The following is a 17,027-nucleotide window of genomic DNA, read 5'->3' as shown; positions in this document are numbered from 1 at the left end:
CTAGAGTCATGGGGTATGAGGACCAGAGATGTTTGGGTCTGTTTTTGCCTGAGCTGTGCAGACACGGAGAGAGCCTGATGAGAGGAGAGGCTAGCCAGTCTCAGAGATAGATGGAAGACTTCTTTAGGGTGGACATTGGCAGCCAGAGGAGCAGCTACCACTGAAGAGCTCACATGCTTCTCACATCAGAGGCACGTTGATCGATCGAGCGACCGAGCTAGGGAGATCTAGACGCCCACGACTACGGAGGACTACACAACATGGACGGAGGATGCATCGAAGGATTCCGATCACTTTAGCTCGACATGCACGACGCCCGGTCAGAGTATTGACCATGGAGAAGATTGATGAGATCCGCCAACAACCGATGATGGATTTCGTATGATTTAGCTCTTTTGAGGATTGTACAACCTGCTCATCTTGTATGAGCCTTTGTATCAGCTCTCACCCATTATATTCCCACACACACACCCACATTGTGTTGTATGAGCCCCCAACCACTACTTTCACCCTACCTACTCAAATCCTACACAGTTCGAGCTAGCTGCTTAGTTCACATTTAGCAGTTAAGATTTTAGTTTTTCACTTTACTTCATTTTATTTTTGTACCCGTACATTGTATTAGATCCACCAAGATTGTATCAATTTGGTCTCATAGGTCATTTTGGCATTTTGAAGATGTTTAATATAACATTTCATTTCATCTCTCTCTCTGTCTCTCTCTCTCATAGAGGACGTGGGTTAGGAGGTGTGGCAGTCCTATTCAGGGAGGAGCTTCAGCCCCTCATTTGTATTGTTCGGAGAGATGCGAAGGCCAGATATGTGTGGGTCAAAGTGAGAGCGCAAACAAGGAGGCCACTCTACATTGCAATATGCTATTTTTCCCCCAACACATCTCATTATGCATCGCCCAAGGGACAGTCACCCTACATGATATTGAATGAGGACATATGGGATTTCTCTAAAGATGGAGATGTCATTCTTTTGGGAGACTTCAATGCCAGGACGTCCAGTCTTAGACAGCTACGATACTTCAGAGGAAATGTTGAGAGAATTGGATGTCAATGATATGGGATTGGCTAGGTATTTGCAAAATGAGGAGCACACTAGATATGAGGAATATCTGATAGATATGGGGACTAAACATGCATTGGCCATCTTGAATGGCCTCCAAAGATTTCTAGCGTCGAGTGGGTTCACTTGTTTTCCTCATAGACATGGGGCTAGCATAGTGGATTATGTTTTGGCTCAGCTTAGTTTCATACCCTCTATTCAGGAGTTTACAGTCGTGCCCAGGCCTATCGAGGTAGCAGTAGATCATGCCCTCCTCACGTTTACCGTCTCATTCGAGTTCAATACAATTCGATTGCCACATACATCTATATATACCTGATATATTTTTACTTTGAAGACTGATTCTATCTACAAAGATGGTATCTACAGACGATTATGCATAGAGGATCCGGGGAGACCTCTACAGGAGCTCACTTATATTTTGACAGAGACACTGCAGGATGCAACAACTGGGCATACCTACACACTGAGCCTAGGCAGCGAGGACGTTCTGGGAGCATACCACAGAAAAGCTGGTATGATGAGGAGTGCATAGAGATCAGAGCAGGAATTCAGAGGGAGGTACTTCTTGGAGTCATCACTTACAGGCAGTCACGGATTGCTTCTCGGCGTTTGGTACGACGGAAGAAGAGGACGTTTCTAGCTCGACTAGAGAAAGATTTATACTAGTTTTTTTTGAGCTAGGATTCAGGCAAGGCACGACGACTCTTCCATGGGCATTCTCTCCCACAATTCATCACTTCTACGGAGGTATGGGGTCAATATGCATCATCTCTCTACACAGTCTCGTGGCAGCCACCTCTTCCACATCTGCGAGAGCCATGCCCACACGTGTGCTTTCTTTACCGCCGAGATGGTAAAGAAAATTGACAAGATGAGGACCAGGAGAGTATATGATCACGATGGCCTAATAGCAAAGAATTTTAGACATGCCAGAGGTCTTCTTGCAGAGCTTCTAGCAGTGATGTTCAACCGTGCCATGTGCGAGGGTCCCTGGTACTTGGAGTTTGTCTACTATTGTACCTATCTTCAAGTCAGAGGACCCTATGGAGCCTAGGAACTACCACATTATCACGATTCGACATACATTGGCATGGTTGTATGCGTCCATCCTTGAGCAGCAATTGAGTAGATGGGCAGAGAGAGAGGGTGTACGGGCAGAAGGACAGGCAGGTTTCAGGAAAGGTTTCTCTACTCTTTATCATATTCTGACACCTAGAGCCATTATTGAGGAGCGGAAATCACGTGGGAGATGGCTCGATTGTTGTTTTGTGGATTTCCACAAAACCTTTGATATAGTGCCCAAAGCTAGATTGATGCGTAGACTATAGGAGATGGGGTACCCACAAAGTTGAATTGGGGGATCATGGCTCTAGATTTTGCAATCAAAGGCAGCAAATTGTCCTCCTCTTTCTAAAATTTTCTTCAATATCTAAAATAGATTCTCCAAAACTTGATTAAACAGATGTACAAATACCTTGCAGCACTTCAAAAAGAAAAGGTGAATTTTGGATCTGAAATCTTCCATCACCAACATAAAGAGAAAATTCTCCAGCTAGGGTGATATTAAAAGTAACAATCCCATGCGACGGATCACGCCCAGGTAGAAAACTGATATTTGAGCTGTAGGTTGAACCATTTGATAGTTTGAGAATTAAAGAAAACTGCGTATATGGATAAATAGGTTGTACAAGATTTCTTCTCCTGTCTCTGAAAGTGACTTCCAAGTATACTTGCTTTCCAGCTGTGAAAGTATTTGAACCATTGATCCATGAACCAAAACAGAAGGGAATAGAGATATTTCCTGGTTAAAGTCTGGCTTTAGAGATCTTTAAAACAAGAAAATGCCTCTTTTCAAATACAGATACATAAGAAAGAAAAGAAAGAAAGATTTTAGTACTGTCTTTCAAAAGACCGAACTCGGCCTTTGACACAAATCAGTGTACATGTGTGATGTATCCTCTGTCATCCCAACAAAATGAAAAACTCTGAACTGAAAATCTATAGCTGATACTAGGACTGATTCTAAGAAGTGCAGTTTGTAAGCTGTGATCAGATTTACAAAAAATAAATAAAAGAATAAATGGTAAAAGACGTTACCTGAATAGCTTGTGAAATTGAATGGAGACCCAATAATGTTTGCTGTACTATTTGTAATACTTAGCAAGCATTCACCAGAGAAATCCACCGAAAAGACAGCTTTTGCAGAGCTAGAGTTATCCAGAGGTGCTAAACTGAGCTTGACAGACGCAGCAAATTGTCCATTATTGCAATTAACTGTGCCATTCATATTTTTTGGTACGCCATCTGATGCTGAAATTTTATTGCCATAGATATCTTCCAAGTGAACGACCAAAACTCCTATCTGTCCTACTCTAAAGTTGTTCTTATCATCTAGCCATGGACCCCCCATAGAACTTATAGCAGAGAGAGGTCCTAGAAAATAAAAATAAAAATTCACATCAAAAGTCCCGAAAAAAGAAATCCTGTACAAAAATATTAAGGGGATAACGAATAAACAAAAACAGACTTTCAAAGGCAGATGTGCTTCTTGTTTCCCATGAACTGCATATAGAGACAGGCAGACAGGAGGTTGTAGAAACAGAGTATCAAATCTGCCAGCTTTGTCAAAGAGAGCCGAGACCAAAAAGCAATACCTTTGCAATGTACTACTAGGATGATTGACACTGGGTCATAGAATCTAGATGAACAAAGATGTTTGGGGTTCTTCCTCTTAGAACTCCTAAGACATCGAGAAGCCATTCTGTAGGAGAACATACCTCATCAGACATACTCATCCATGCATAGCACGATAACGGACTTCTCATCGTGTCATGCCCTAGTACTAGTACAATTCTTGACACCACATGCCTCATAACCAACATCAGCAGGGATACATCATCGAGGGGCTTCATCTGCGTGTCGCCCAATAGTGCTCAGCCAGCTGAGATGCTCAGCCCCACTCAAGAGGAGGCCTTGCACCATTCAGAGACTCATAAGAACTGTTATTGAGCGCCATGGGAAGAAGTTGCCAAGGCATGTCCATCATGCAGTGACACATGTTCCCTCACCATGCGGGGCTTGATTGACTCCGCAAAGATAGGAAAGATGAAACTACAATCTTGCTTGGTGGACTTTTGCTAAGCCTTTGACACAAGTACCACTGGTCAAAATTTTCCCATAATAGCAGTTTATAAGCTTGTTTGAGCTACCTCAAAATGAGTAAGGATTACTACTATAAAGTCCGTAGCAGGTGGATTCGTATGGAAGGAATGGATATGGGGGGGTTTGTCTAATGTGGTTGCACATAGGTGACATCTCCCCATTACTAATAGTTCAACCTTGAGCTAGGGGGTGGCAAGGTAGAACATGGTTGAGACAATGATCAGAGGAGAGTGATATGTAGGTGACCTCTTGGAGATGGTGTGGGCATGGGATAGGCTCTTTTAGGGCCTTCCGACCCTTTGTGTGCCATCAAAGATGATATGGAACATCTATGCTGTATATGAGTAGGTGACTGGCCGACTACAATATCTGAAGGGCATCTGAGAGCCCATTGCTAGCACCATTTGTGAAAAGCGAGGGTGCCCACTCTCCTTGACATCATTCGATATTGATATTGATGAGATAGAAAAGTATAACCTTCACATTGGGGGTGCCGGAATGGATCTAGCAGATACTCCCATCCACATTATGCTTTGTGATGGTCGTACTGTTTTGGTAGCTGAGTCACAAGAGCATTGCAACAGCATCTTCAGGCCTTGGATGAGTTTTGCATGCAAAGGGACCTCAAACTGACCATTGGGAAAATCAAGGTCATGATCTTTCACACGTCTTAACAAATCCCATGGTGGAGGTGGAGTTGAGGTAGTGGGCTCCTTCATTGTTACATCTTTGTTTTCAGAAAATTTAATGCGTTTTTGCCTTGTCTTTTTCTTGTCCAAAACCTATCTATCTTAGGCGATGGTGAGTATGGGCGAGGGGCAACATGGGGAGGGCGAGGGCGAGCCCCACAAGGGCGAGGACCGAAGGCGAGGACCAAGGGCGAGGACAATCCGCACTGAGGACAAAGGCCAGGATGGGTGAAGGCGAAGCCGCCAACGGCTAGGACACTAGAACATTAGGCCACTAGAACATCAAACCAAACAGGTCAAAGCAGGTAGATTTTTAGGTAATGCAGAGACATTGTGAATGGTATGTGAAAGGCGAAGTTAAATTGATAAGGAACATGTAATTTGCACACAAGATACCCAATTGAATTAGAAGAGAACTTAGTGCCTAGTGTGTCGTACTAGAGATGATTAGAAGCTAGAAGGTTTACAACAACAGAGATGAAATTTCATACAAATTTCGACAAAAAAGGTGAGTTCATGCAAAGGAGATTTATTTCCCCTTCGGTGATGTGTTATAGGTTCACCAAGGCCGATGGCTTCCATTAGAGGAACAAAGGGTTGATACCTATAAAAGACGGTTGGGTTGCCTACTGGCTGGACCAGGGACGAGGAGGACTAGACCAGGGTCGAGGAAGGACTAGTCCATGGACGAGGGCTGGTTGGACCAGGGCGAGAGAGGACTAGACCAATTGGAGCGGGGCGAGAGGAGACCAGACCAGTAGACCACACAGTGCAAGGCAAGGTAGGCGAAGCTAGGTAGAAACCACTAGCTTCACTGTTTGTATTCTCAACAGAGAGTGAGACTTCAGTTGAGGTCCCACCGTGATCGCCAAAATGAGAGCACCTGTAGAACGGATAGTGTGTCGTGCTCTCGACAGTGGGTGATCCTCAGTGCAATGTGTGTGACAATCTCACTCAAAACAGACTGAAAACAAAGGCACAAATAGACAACAACTGAGTTCACAAAGACACAACAACAGACCACAGCATATGACTCGACTGTCTCAAAGAACTGATACAGACTCTAGCGTGGCAACACACTCAGCTCCAGCCCAGGACTCACAGGTACAATGGGGTGCCGAGGCTCAGATGTGCAGGGATGGTGAAGCAGTGCTGTGTGTATAGAATCGCTACTCTAGACGACTATGTAAAAGATGATCCTGACCAAAACGCTACTACTCATATATATACAACCATAAAGAGCCACCAAAAGATGATCCTAACCAAAACGCTACTACTCATATATATACAACCATAAAGAGCCACCAATGTTAGCATCTAAGTCTATCTCCACTGCGTGGTGGTGGTGACCTGGCCACAATGTCCACTAGACCACCGTATCCTTGCCACGTGTCACTGCCCAGTAGTCCGTCCAGTGTGAACCAGACCAGACTAAAGACCAACTGTAAAGTCCAAACTGTACTAACTGTCCTGTGAAAGTGACACTATAGCCTGCTACAATCTCTCTTGCATACAAACACGTGAAGCAGCTACAAGTGTTGATGATGAATTCTCAGATAGCAATCTCTTTAAAGTGGACACGACATGGGAATGGTATGGCGATGTGCTGTATTTATAGCCCACTAGCCTATACTCAGAGAATGCCTCTTCTTTGCAAAAAAGAAAACTATTGCAAAAGTCTCGACCATTTACTCTGATTGGAGGTCAGCTCTACAAGTCATGACCAGATGGTGTGTTATGCAGATGTATCTCCCCACATAAAGTGCAACATATTTTGAAGATGCACACAGTGGTCCCTCAGATGGCCATTACCCTGGTCACATCACATCAGAAAAATTCGACAAAGTGATTTATGGTGGCCCTATGTGTTTAGAGATGCCATTGCTTATGTGAAGGTTTGTTATGTCTATTAGCGTTTTGCACCTAAACCCAGTAGGCAACCCAACTGTCTTTTATAGGTATCAACGGAATGGTCACCCTTTAAAGGATGGAGTTTGGACTTAGGTGGTCCAATTTCTCCCCTTGCTCAACCAAGCAATCCCGAATGTTTTGTTATTGCTACAAATTATGCACCCAAATGGGCGGAGGTACTGGCCACTACCGATTGCACAAGTAACACTGTGAAAAAGTTCTTGTACGAGAGTATATTTTGCAGGTTTGGGTCCCCCCTTGAGATCACCAGCAATAGAGATAGTCACTTTGCGAATGAGCTCATTCTTACTACCGCAGAGTAAATGGACAGGCAGAGAGCACTAACAAGGTTCTAATTGCACTCCTCTAGAAAGTGTTCCATCTCCATCCAACTTCATGGGCTCAGGCAATCCTCGGCAATGTCTGGGCATATCGCACTTCCTTCAAAGACACCACAAACCATACTTCCTTTCAGCTGGCTTTCAGCTTAGAAGCAATTTCTCCTTTCAAATTCAACTCCGCATCCTCTAGGGTGGGCAGCCTTTTCCCACCTCTCTCATCTCTCATCGTTGGAAGAGAGACACGGATTAGCTTCGCATGCTCTCCAGGCAGAGCAACTTTGTCGCAAAGCATGGCATGATCGTCATCTTCGCAATAGTGCAAGGCTCGCTAGTGCTGCTCTATCAAGTGTGCTATCAGAAAAAAGTAAAGAAACTGGACTCCGCCTTGCAAGGGACATACAAAGTGCAAGAAATCTTACCACAAGGAGCGGTGCAATTAACCATTCTAGAGTGTTCCCTTACCACTTGTGAATGGATCTATGGTGAAGTGCTATTTTCATTCAAAGTGAGACATATGTGGTTGTTCTCCTTTCTGGATAGTATTTTCAATCTGTAGTATCCCATTTCCCAAATTCAATCTACTGCGCTAGTAAAGCCTGCTCTCTGCCAGCCTATAATGTGTCCCTCTTTTGTCCCCAAGAATTCCTCTCCTTGCCTTCACTTCCGACCAATTGTAACCCAGGATTCTCCTTGGATTTCCCCTTTTGATTTTGGTAATAGTACGCATTCATTCTCCCTGCCTTCTTGATAATATCAATTGATCTTGTGTTTCTTGTGTTACTTCTCGCTTTCTTGTTTCTTAAACCTAAAATTCTATGTCTAACTTTGGTGAACTACACCATTTTCTCTTTCAAGTGGCCCTTCTGTTTAGTCGCCTCTTGTTTTATTCTTTAGGAATTCCTCCACCTTCCTGCGGGTTCATCTAGTTTGATTGAACTCAATTTTCTAGCTCGATTTACCCTCCCCTATAAGTTAACAACAATCCATTTTGAAGGGTCAGCGATAGAGTCCAGCATAAAGTTAGCAAAAGTTTGGTTCTCATAAATCTGCATTTGGTTTCAGGCAAGGCAAGCAAGCCTATTTATTTTAGGGTTGAAGTTGGTCATCCCAGAGAGGCTCTCAGACTTTTTCAATGAGCAATATTTGGTTGATCTTTGGCTTCGTCATCACAAAAGATCTGTGTGTGTGTGCACGCGTGCGTGCGTGCGTGTGTGTGTATGGATTCCTTGACTTCCATTTGGTAGGCTACATGGCCTGACTTTACCTTCCGGACGGCAGTTTGCTGGTCAAGCCTATGCGGATGACTCTTTGTTTATGCCTCGCAATCACTATGATGATGTACAACAAATTATGCATACTCTTCACTTGTTTGGATTGGCAGCAGGTCTCAAAGTTAACTTTTGTAAATCCAAGTTATTGCCTCTGAAAAAGTGTGATTGGCATAAGATATTGTGACCTGGGGAGATTGTTCCTCCACATGTTCTGGTTCGCCATTTGGGTTATCCGCTGGGTTGGAATGTATTGGCTATGCAGAAATTGGATTGGGTGCTCCATATTGTGACCTGGGGAGATTGTTCCTCCACATGTTCTGGTGGGTTATCCGCTGGGTTGGAATGTATCGGCTATGTAGAAACTGGATTGGGTGCTCCAACGTCTGCATTCCAAGTTGAATTATTGGAAACCGTCCACGTGGCCACTTCATGTGCGTCTCAGGATTGTCCAATGCATCCTTGTGGCTTCTGTGAAGTTTTACTTGCCTTTGTTATCCTGGCCTCGGTTGCGCTTACAGTCCCTCATGTACAATATTTTAGATCACTTTTGGCGGACCTCCTCTAGCAAGAAGGGTCTTCGGCTTCTATCTATGGACAAGCTGTTTTCTCCCAACAAGCGGCTTGGACGGTTAAATATTTTGGACTTGCGACGTCATCTTTTGGCTCGAAAAGCTATGATGTTGCCAGTTTTGGTGGAGCAGCAGCAACCTTGGGCTCTCATGGTCACACATTTGTGTATGCACATTGTCACCCCATCTTTTGGTCATTGGAAACCGACTTATTGGGATGTTGTTTTTGGGAAGCTTGAAGGACACATTTTTGGATATCCCTTTACTTCTTCTTTCATTGTTGATTGGAAGGTTTTCACTTCGCATTTGGCTTGGAATGGTTGACAATCCTCTCTGGGTAACTCTCTTCGTTTGGAGAGTGTGCATTGGAGCAGGGCCTTCGTTTCGACTTCGGTTCAACGGTCTCCTCGCCAAGCGTATTTTATTTCCCAAAAAGGAATCTGTCAGGTGCATCAGGTGCTTGATGACTCGGGTTATGTTCTTTCATTCGCTGATGCAGTGTCCCGCTTTCGGTTGGGTCCTCACTATTCTCCTCTTTGGCGGGATATTCAAAGGATACTTGCTGATCACTCACCCATTCCTCCTTTGGATGTGGACTCTCGCTTCTCTGATTGGAGTCTGACTTCTAGATTGGACTGCATCTCAGCTGGCAGTGTCTATGTCATCCTTCAGTCTGATGTATGGATTGTGCATCATGGTAATCAGCTGTGATTGCTTTCCGGGTCATCCTTGTGGTGGCAACACACATTGTCTCACATTTGGCAGAGTCATCTACCTTTGAAGGAAAGTGTTTTCTTGTGGATCTGCTTGGTGGGAGCTCTACCTGTTGGCAGCGTGTTACATGCTCAGTATATTGTGCCTTCCCGCTGCCCCAGATGCCTTGAAGCTAAGGAGGCCATGTGGTCTTATCACTCAATTTATGGTGAAGAAATGGATAGAGAAGGATCTTCCAAAGACTTCTCTGCAAAAACTCACAGAGAATCTCCAATCTGACGCCACTCTGGAGGAGTTTGTCGCGGCTGCTACTAGAATAGGAGTTTGTCGTGGATGCTACTAGGATAGAACGAGCTAGGAAGCTGTTCACCGACTCCTCTCAAGTAGAGACCCCCTCAATGTTTGTGGAAAGTCCTTCTGATCCTTTAACTTCATTACGCAGGGAACTGAAAGCCCTAAAGTTACAGTGAGCTCTTCAAGAGGAGATGTCCTTCTCTCTTAGACAAGAGAAGCCTCCACATCACGAGGCTTTGGAACAGATCAAGCACGAGCTAGAAGAGCTCAAGTCTCAGTAGGAGACTAAGGCTGTGGTTTGATGTACCTCATGCCGTTCGCCACGACACCCTCCACATGAATGCCCCCTTCGGATTTATTGCCATTTTTGTGAAAAGTCTGGACATGAGGACAAGGATTGCTACTACCTCAAGGCCTTGCCACAAGGGTCCCCCCCTTGCCGTCAGTGCCCTGAAGCGAAGGATCACTACAGTAAGGATTGTCCCAAACTTTGTGCATCCACGGCTTCGAGCCCAAGTCATAGCCAAAGTGAGTCTACCTTTTCCCAAGATCAATCTGATAGCAGTTAGCGCCGTCCCTTAACCATCACCTTCTACTCTTGTGGTGGCTTAACCTTTCATCCATTTCCCCTTTCCGCCCACGATCCCACCAATGGATACTGCGCTTCCAGCTGTTGACAAGCCATCCCCTAGTGCCAAGCACGGATCCTCATCTTTGCTCTCCGATATTGATGAAGCTTCCTTGGAAGCAGTTGCTGATCTACAGCAGATCAAGGTACCTGAGAAACCACTGGTAGAAAAAAAAAAGCTTACAGAAGAGATAGTCTTGAAGAACATTTTCCAACAAGTGTCGCTCTATGACATGCTGTGGCTAGATGCGAGTTTTCGAAGTGACACCCTTGTAGTTATTCAGTCACTTTACCTAGGAGCAGGTCCTAGTGGCGGGCACCTCCCAGTGCAACCATTAGAGTCCTATATGATATCACACCCTGCTGCTCCTCTTACGGATTATAGAAGCCCTCGTCTCACTGTGTCCGTATTGGGGTGACATTTCTCAGGAGTGATAGTGGATGGTGGATCTGGTATCAACCTGATGCTTGAGTTCACTATGTTAGCTTTAGGTCTGCAGCCTACACGACCTACTCCCTTCACAGTTACATTCTACCCAGTGGGTATAGTGGACAAGGTGACTCTGCAGGTACAAGACTTCACCTTTAGCTTAGATTCGTCGTGGTTCGTCTTCCGCAAGTTGAGGGAGGATTTCTGTTCCTCATCGGTAGACCATGGCTGTGCCACAGTAAAGCGCTTCATGATTGGGAAAACGACGCTATGTGGATACACACTCCTCCTGGCTCCCCAATGCAACCTATTCGCCTAGAAGGAGGCATAGATCCCGTGCGTAGCAAAGTTCCTTGTCAATGGAAACCAACCCTGAACAAGAACAACCTACTTCACCTGAGGGGTTAGAAGAAGATCTGTTGGAGTGGTTGGAGACTACCAAGTCTTTGCCTTGTTATGGAGTCTCAATTCAATCTCTAGATAAACATACATTCTCCTCCAACGCTTCATGTAAATGAACCCTATCATTCGCTAGAGCCAGTAGCAAGTGTGCCACCTGAGCTAGTAGACAGTGCGGCGGTCAGAGTGGCAGTGGAAGCCTTCACCTCAACCTCCTCGGTGTCTGACTCTCCCACCAAACCAAAGCTCTCCTTTGTAAACGACAACCTTCCCTTCGACAAGCTTCCAACAGGACGGTTACAAGAGGTATATGTAGTCTTTATCTCTGTTGCCTTTCTAGTCGTTCTCTGCAACATACAACGCTTTGGAATTGAGAAGGCGGCTTTGGTTTTTGCTTCTGCATTAGGCCTTTGTCACATGGCATCCTACCATCATGTCACCATCACCACCCCCACCTAGCCCCTAGCCCCTTGCCCCTATCTACTCCCCCTCTTGTCCCTACCCCCATCCCCTTGCCCCTACCCACCCTTTCCCCCCCTCACCCCTACCCACCCTCCCTCCCCCCTCTCGCCCCTATCTACTTCCACCCACCCCTACCCACCCCTTTCCCCCCCTCGCCCCTACCCACCCTCCCTCGCCCTCTCGCCCCTATCTACTTCCCCCTCGCCCCTACCCACCCCTTTCCCCCCCCTCGCCCCTACCCCCCCCCCTCCCCCTCTCGCCCCTATCTAGCTCCCCCTCGCCCCTATCTAGACCCCTCTTGCCCCTATCCCCTCTCCTCTCACCCTATCTAGCCCTACCCCCTCACCCCTACCCACCCCTCCCCTATCTACCCCTTCTCCTCTAGAATGAAGTGATAAGGCACAGAGATGCCCATGTATACAGAGAGAATGAATTTGCTGCGACAATCATTCATGTGCACAAATTGCAAAAAGGAGAATCCGCAGCCCACCACTTTGCTGAATAGAAGGCAAAAAATTGCAGCAGAAATGGACCTGTCTGGTCAGCTTCCCACAGGTTCAATGACTTCGTGTATGTGCTCAATGTATTTCAAGATTGGCTGTATTTACACTAGCTGTGTGGGATTTGTTCATCTTGGCAGTCTTCTGTTTCTACTTTCTGGTCAGCTTACCTCATTGAGCCAGGGTCATTACTTCTTCAACATATCTTGCAATATCGGCATTGCTTCATTGGTACTTCCTCCTAGAAACACAAAATCTTCTCCAAACATCACCTTCTTCAGTCAGACTATACTGCGTTTTTTCTGGTGTTTCAATGTTCTCTCTAGTTTCACTGTTCTATCTTATCGGGACGGTGAGTGTTCTTGTGGCGGGCAACCTGTAGAGCACGGCTACAGTGTCACTGGCATGGGACAAGCAGTTCGTTGCAGTTGGGCTTGAGTTCACACTAGGCGGACTCTCGCTTGGGCAGTGACACGTGGCAAGTGTTACGGATGGTGGTCTAGTAGACACCGTGCCCAGATCACCACCACCTCAGTTAGGAGATAGGCTTAGCTGGATTGGGATATTTGCCAGCTGTTGGTGGCTCTTAGGAGATACATATGAGTGGTTGGTTCCAGTGGGGGGTACGCATCATTATCCACTTTTGTATGGTTTAGCGTCTGGTCTGGAGTCCAAAGTCTAGAGTTCTGCACGCCACTGGCACTCTCCCTGCACATTGGAGCCTTGACACCCCCATTGTACCTTAGAGTCCTGAGCTTGGAACTGTGTGTGCTGCCAGCCATAGCTGTATGTTTCTTTGAGCTTGTCGAGTTTTATTGAGTCGAGTCTGCAGTTGTGTTTTGAGTCGTATCGTGTTTTGAGTCATATTTCGCTTCTGTGTTTGAGTCATGTTCCTGTGTGATGTTTCTTCTGTTGCAGTGAGGTTTCATGCATACTGCACTGAGGAGCACCCACTCTAGAGAGCACAACACCTTTTCCTCGCTACAGATTCTTAACGTGTCAGATAGACAGAGGAAAGATAGTGTTATGCTACCCATCCTAGAGAGGATTTTGTTGGATGAAGAGCTTAGACAGCATGTTGTGGCGCTCTGAACAAAGAGTTTGGACATGCAGGGGACCCTGTTGCTAGAGCGGCCACTGGCCTTGTGGAGCTTAGTCGTTTCTTCCTCCAGGAGTCTGTAGCTTGCTTGGCTACGACTGAGGAGGAGGAGAACTGACCCCGACGGGGCATTGCCTCCTTACGACCGAGATGCGGGAGCGTCACATGGGTAGCCATTGGATGAAGGAACACATGCAGTAAGCTTGACAAGAGCTGATCACCATTGAGGAGAAGTGCCACCAGTTTGCCTTCCATCGTCAGTGGGCGACAGAGTTATTGGTGAGTTCTTTGAGATTGTGGGTCATTGCCATGCGCACACAAGTGCTTGCCAATTGAGGAGACCCGATGGGTCAGTTGCTACAGAGCGAGAGGATAGATGTGCAATTGCTACTGACTTTTACAATGAGTTGCTGTCAACCGATAGAGCGTCGAGATGCATGCAGAGAGTAGGTGTGGGCACAGATGCCGTGTTATAGTCATTGAGGAAACGTGCCAGAGGCTTGAGTGCCCTCTACAGCCAGAGGAGCTCCAGGAGGCCCTTGAGGGTGCCCACTTGACGTTTCACACTAAAAGCACCTCATCATGGACTCTAAGCACTCCAGTACATTGCGGAAGCCACATTAACACTTCTGTACAGATCTACCATGTCATCACTTGGCAGGCTTTCTCTTTCTCTCTTTGTTCTGCATCTGCCATGCCAAGTCATCACGTTCGTGACACCTTCTGTGACCCCATACCTCTAGGGGAGAATAAAAATCCCAGTTCAGCAACTCCTTCCCGAGAGCTACTCCTGCACCCCTTCCTACTTCTTCGAAAGGAGTTGCACACTGCAAGAGGGAGAGATCGTTCAGGCTTGCAGATGGCCCCAGACACCCAGGTAACAAGGCACAAGGGAGATCCAAGCGATTTGGGCACGACATTGTCAGTCAAACAGGAGAGGGTGGAGCATAATGTACATTTTATTAATGATGTTGTGACGATTTTAGCCACATGCTGTCGGTCCCAGCAGAACACTGTAAATTTCATCATTATCGTCCTTTATAGCATTCATTTCAAAGTACCATACAACCTGGCAAAAACCATGCATTATCGTCCTTTATAGAATTCATTTCAAAATACCATACAACTTGGCAAGAACATGGATCCTTACCAAGGTAATATTTAAAGAAACTGTTGCACTTTTGTGAGCAAACAATTACTGAAAAAACAGTCTGTGTATGTCTATGCTTGTTTACATAAACAAATATTTAAACAATGGATAAAATATTTATGCTCTCTTCTATGAAAAAAGAAAAAACACCTGGAGCTACGGTAAATGAGAAAGGAGAGCCCATGATACTTGTATCATTATACTTCACTTCCAAGATGTATCTTCCTGCAGAAGTTAAGTTAAACCTAATCCTCTCATAGACATTTTCCTTGTCAAATGAGGTTGTGACAGCAACAGGACCAGGAGAGTCCTTTACAAATTCAAAAACTTCCTTGTCGACTTTGGTTGTGGCAACAATAAGACTATTAGAATCATTTGCAATGCTGAAAGACAGACTGAAGTTTACAAAATCATCGATGGTGTTATTATATGCATCTTGTAAGAGCACAAGAAGAAAGGCTTCAGTTCCTGCTTTGAAAATGTTTGATTCATTTCGCCATATTCCAGGGCTATTTGCAATAGATAAAGGGCCTACACAAGGACAGACAGTTAAACACAATGCAAATTACATGCTACTGTGGTAAATAAAGACACAGCTCCTCTCTTTTTCTGAGCACTCACTAGAAATATAAGTCAAGAGTACATTCAAAACATATGAACCACTACTTGCTTTTGCTTTTGTGCAATTTTAGCATTCATTAGTACCACCTCTTGCACTTCTAAACTCTTGAAGGTTAGAATGAGGTATGCCATGTGGTATTGTATACATAATCCTGAATATTGTCACGTGTGAAAACAATGCGAATTTATATCAATGAAGGGAGAAATCAGAAGCTGTTCACAAGCCTCTGACCCTTCGTGAGCAAATGCACAAATAAAAACTTACAATATTTTATAATATTACCAAGACGTGACTATTGACTTTCAAGTGAGACCTAATCCCGCGCCCGGAAAAAGAAAGAAAACAGCCAACATAGGAGTCGCCAAGCACTACAAAGTCTCTGCTTTCAATTTCCATTGTGCCTTGAGCTGCAACTCAGACTAATCCATTGCCTGGTCCACTAGCTATATGAAACTAGAGCACTGTAGCTGGCTACATCAAGTACAACTGATTTCCCTCTAGCTATTCAAGAACCAAATGTGCCCAGAGGATGAGAAGGTCTGTGTAAACTATAATGGGTGGTACGCATGACAGGTACTAGGCCACGCTGATGGACATTTATATTGAGCAGCTGGAGCTGTGATAAAATCTAGAACACACTCAATGCCTCGCTACCAATCATTTCCTGTCAAGCGTTCATCCAGCATGGCTATTGTATCAGCCCCTCGTCATGACCCACTAGTCCAATGATTTAACAAGAGAAAGTGAACCACATAAACTCCCCAAGCTAGTACTTCATGTAGATGGTCCAGATGTCATGCCCCTGGACACTCTCCCCCAAAATGTCATCTTTGAGCCTACTGCAACTTTTTTGAGAGGAGTTGTCATGAAGACAAAGATTACTATTACCTAAATGGTTTCACACAACTGCACCAACAGAACTTGGTCCACCTGTCCAGACAATGTCATCCCACATAGCCATTCCTTATGGGATGTAGGGCATCATACCTTCTCTGCTAGCTAACCCTCTCATGCACAACAACATCCAGCCTCTATGCAGCTTGGCTGCAGTGTCACATGCACTCCTTTGCCAAATCCACTCGTAGTACCTCCAAGACGGCAAAGGTGGTGCACAACTCCAATGCCATTTCCATATCCTCACCCTCCACATACTCACTATACCTCCGCTACGTCTTAACACTACTTCTACATTCCTCTTTGCTTCCAGCTCACTTGCCCACTCTAAACATTGCCTTCACTTCTCCATCACCCATTCACCCATTTTTCTTTCATCTAATCATGTACCGTAGCTTGAGTATAGACACAGTGTCCCATGCATAGAGTCTTTGTCTGAATCCTTTGTAGAAGCCTCTTATGTAATTTTGTAGCATGCACAATGCACAAAAGAGACACTTGAAGAGTGTGTAGACGAGCTTATTACGGCACAAAAATTGCACACTTTGACACAAGAGGCCATGGAGATGTTGCTCCAGGTTGAAAGAAGGCTGTGGTAAACAGAGATGCTATCATCTATGAGGATTTTCGTGATTGGCAATATCACTTTCACAGCGTTTTACTCATGCTCGGTTTCAACACTTTCCTCATTCAACATCTCAGCATACAACATAGCACTCAAAGGGAAACCTTGCCTAATCGATCTACTAAGATTCTATAACCGAGTCAGCTCCCCATCAAAAATTCCAGCAGATTGACTATTCTCATATAGAAAA

At 45.2% G+C, this 17,027-nt stretch overlaps 1 protein-coding gene across 1 annotated transcript in view; it reads right to left on the bottom strand.

The window, feature by feature from the left end:
* LOC147443103 (uncharacterized) overlaps positions 1–17,027 on the bottom strand; it is a 303,366-nt gene that overhangs the window by 137,271 nt on the left and 149,068 nt on the right. The window contains exons 12-15 of the mRNA XM_086529029.1: positions 15,161–15,227; positions 14,847–14,917; positions 3,175–3,510; positions 2,552–2,878 (exon numbers count right to left, since the gene is read on the bottom strand). Coding sequence (XP_086385155.1) covers positions 2,552–2,878; positions 3,175–3,510; positions 14,847–14,917; positions 15,161–15,227 — 801 coding nt within the window. The remainder of the gene's footprint in view (positions 1–2,551; positions 2,879–3,174; positions 3,511–14,846; positions 14,918–15,160; positions 15,228–17,027) is intronic.

Source organism: Adiantum capillus-veneris, chromosome 14 (assembly GCF_014529385.1).
Source record: "Adiantum capillus-veneris isolate H3 chromosome 14, ASM1452938v2, whole genome shotgun sequence".
In the NCBI taxonomy this organism is placed as follows: domain Eukaryota; kingdom Viridiplantae; phylum Streptophyta; class Polypodiopsida; order Polypodiales; family Pteridaceae; genus Adiantum; species Adiantum capillus-veneris.
This window is presented reverse-complemented; position numbering and strand designations above follow the sequence as displayed.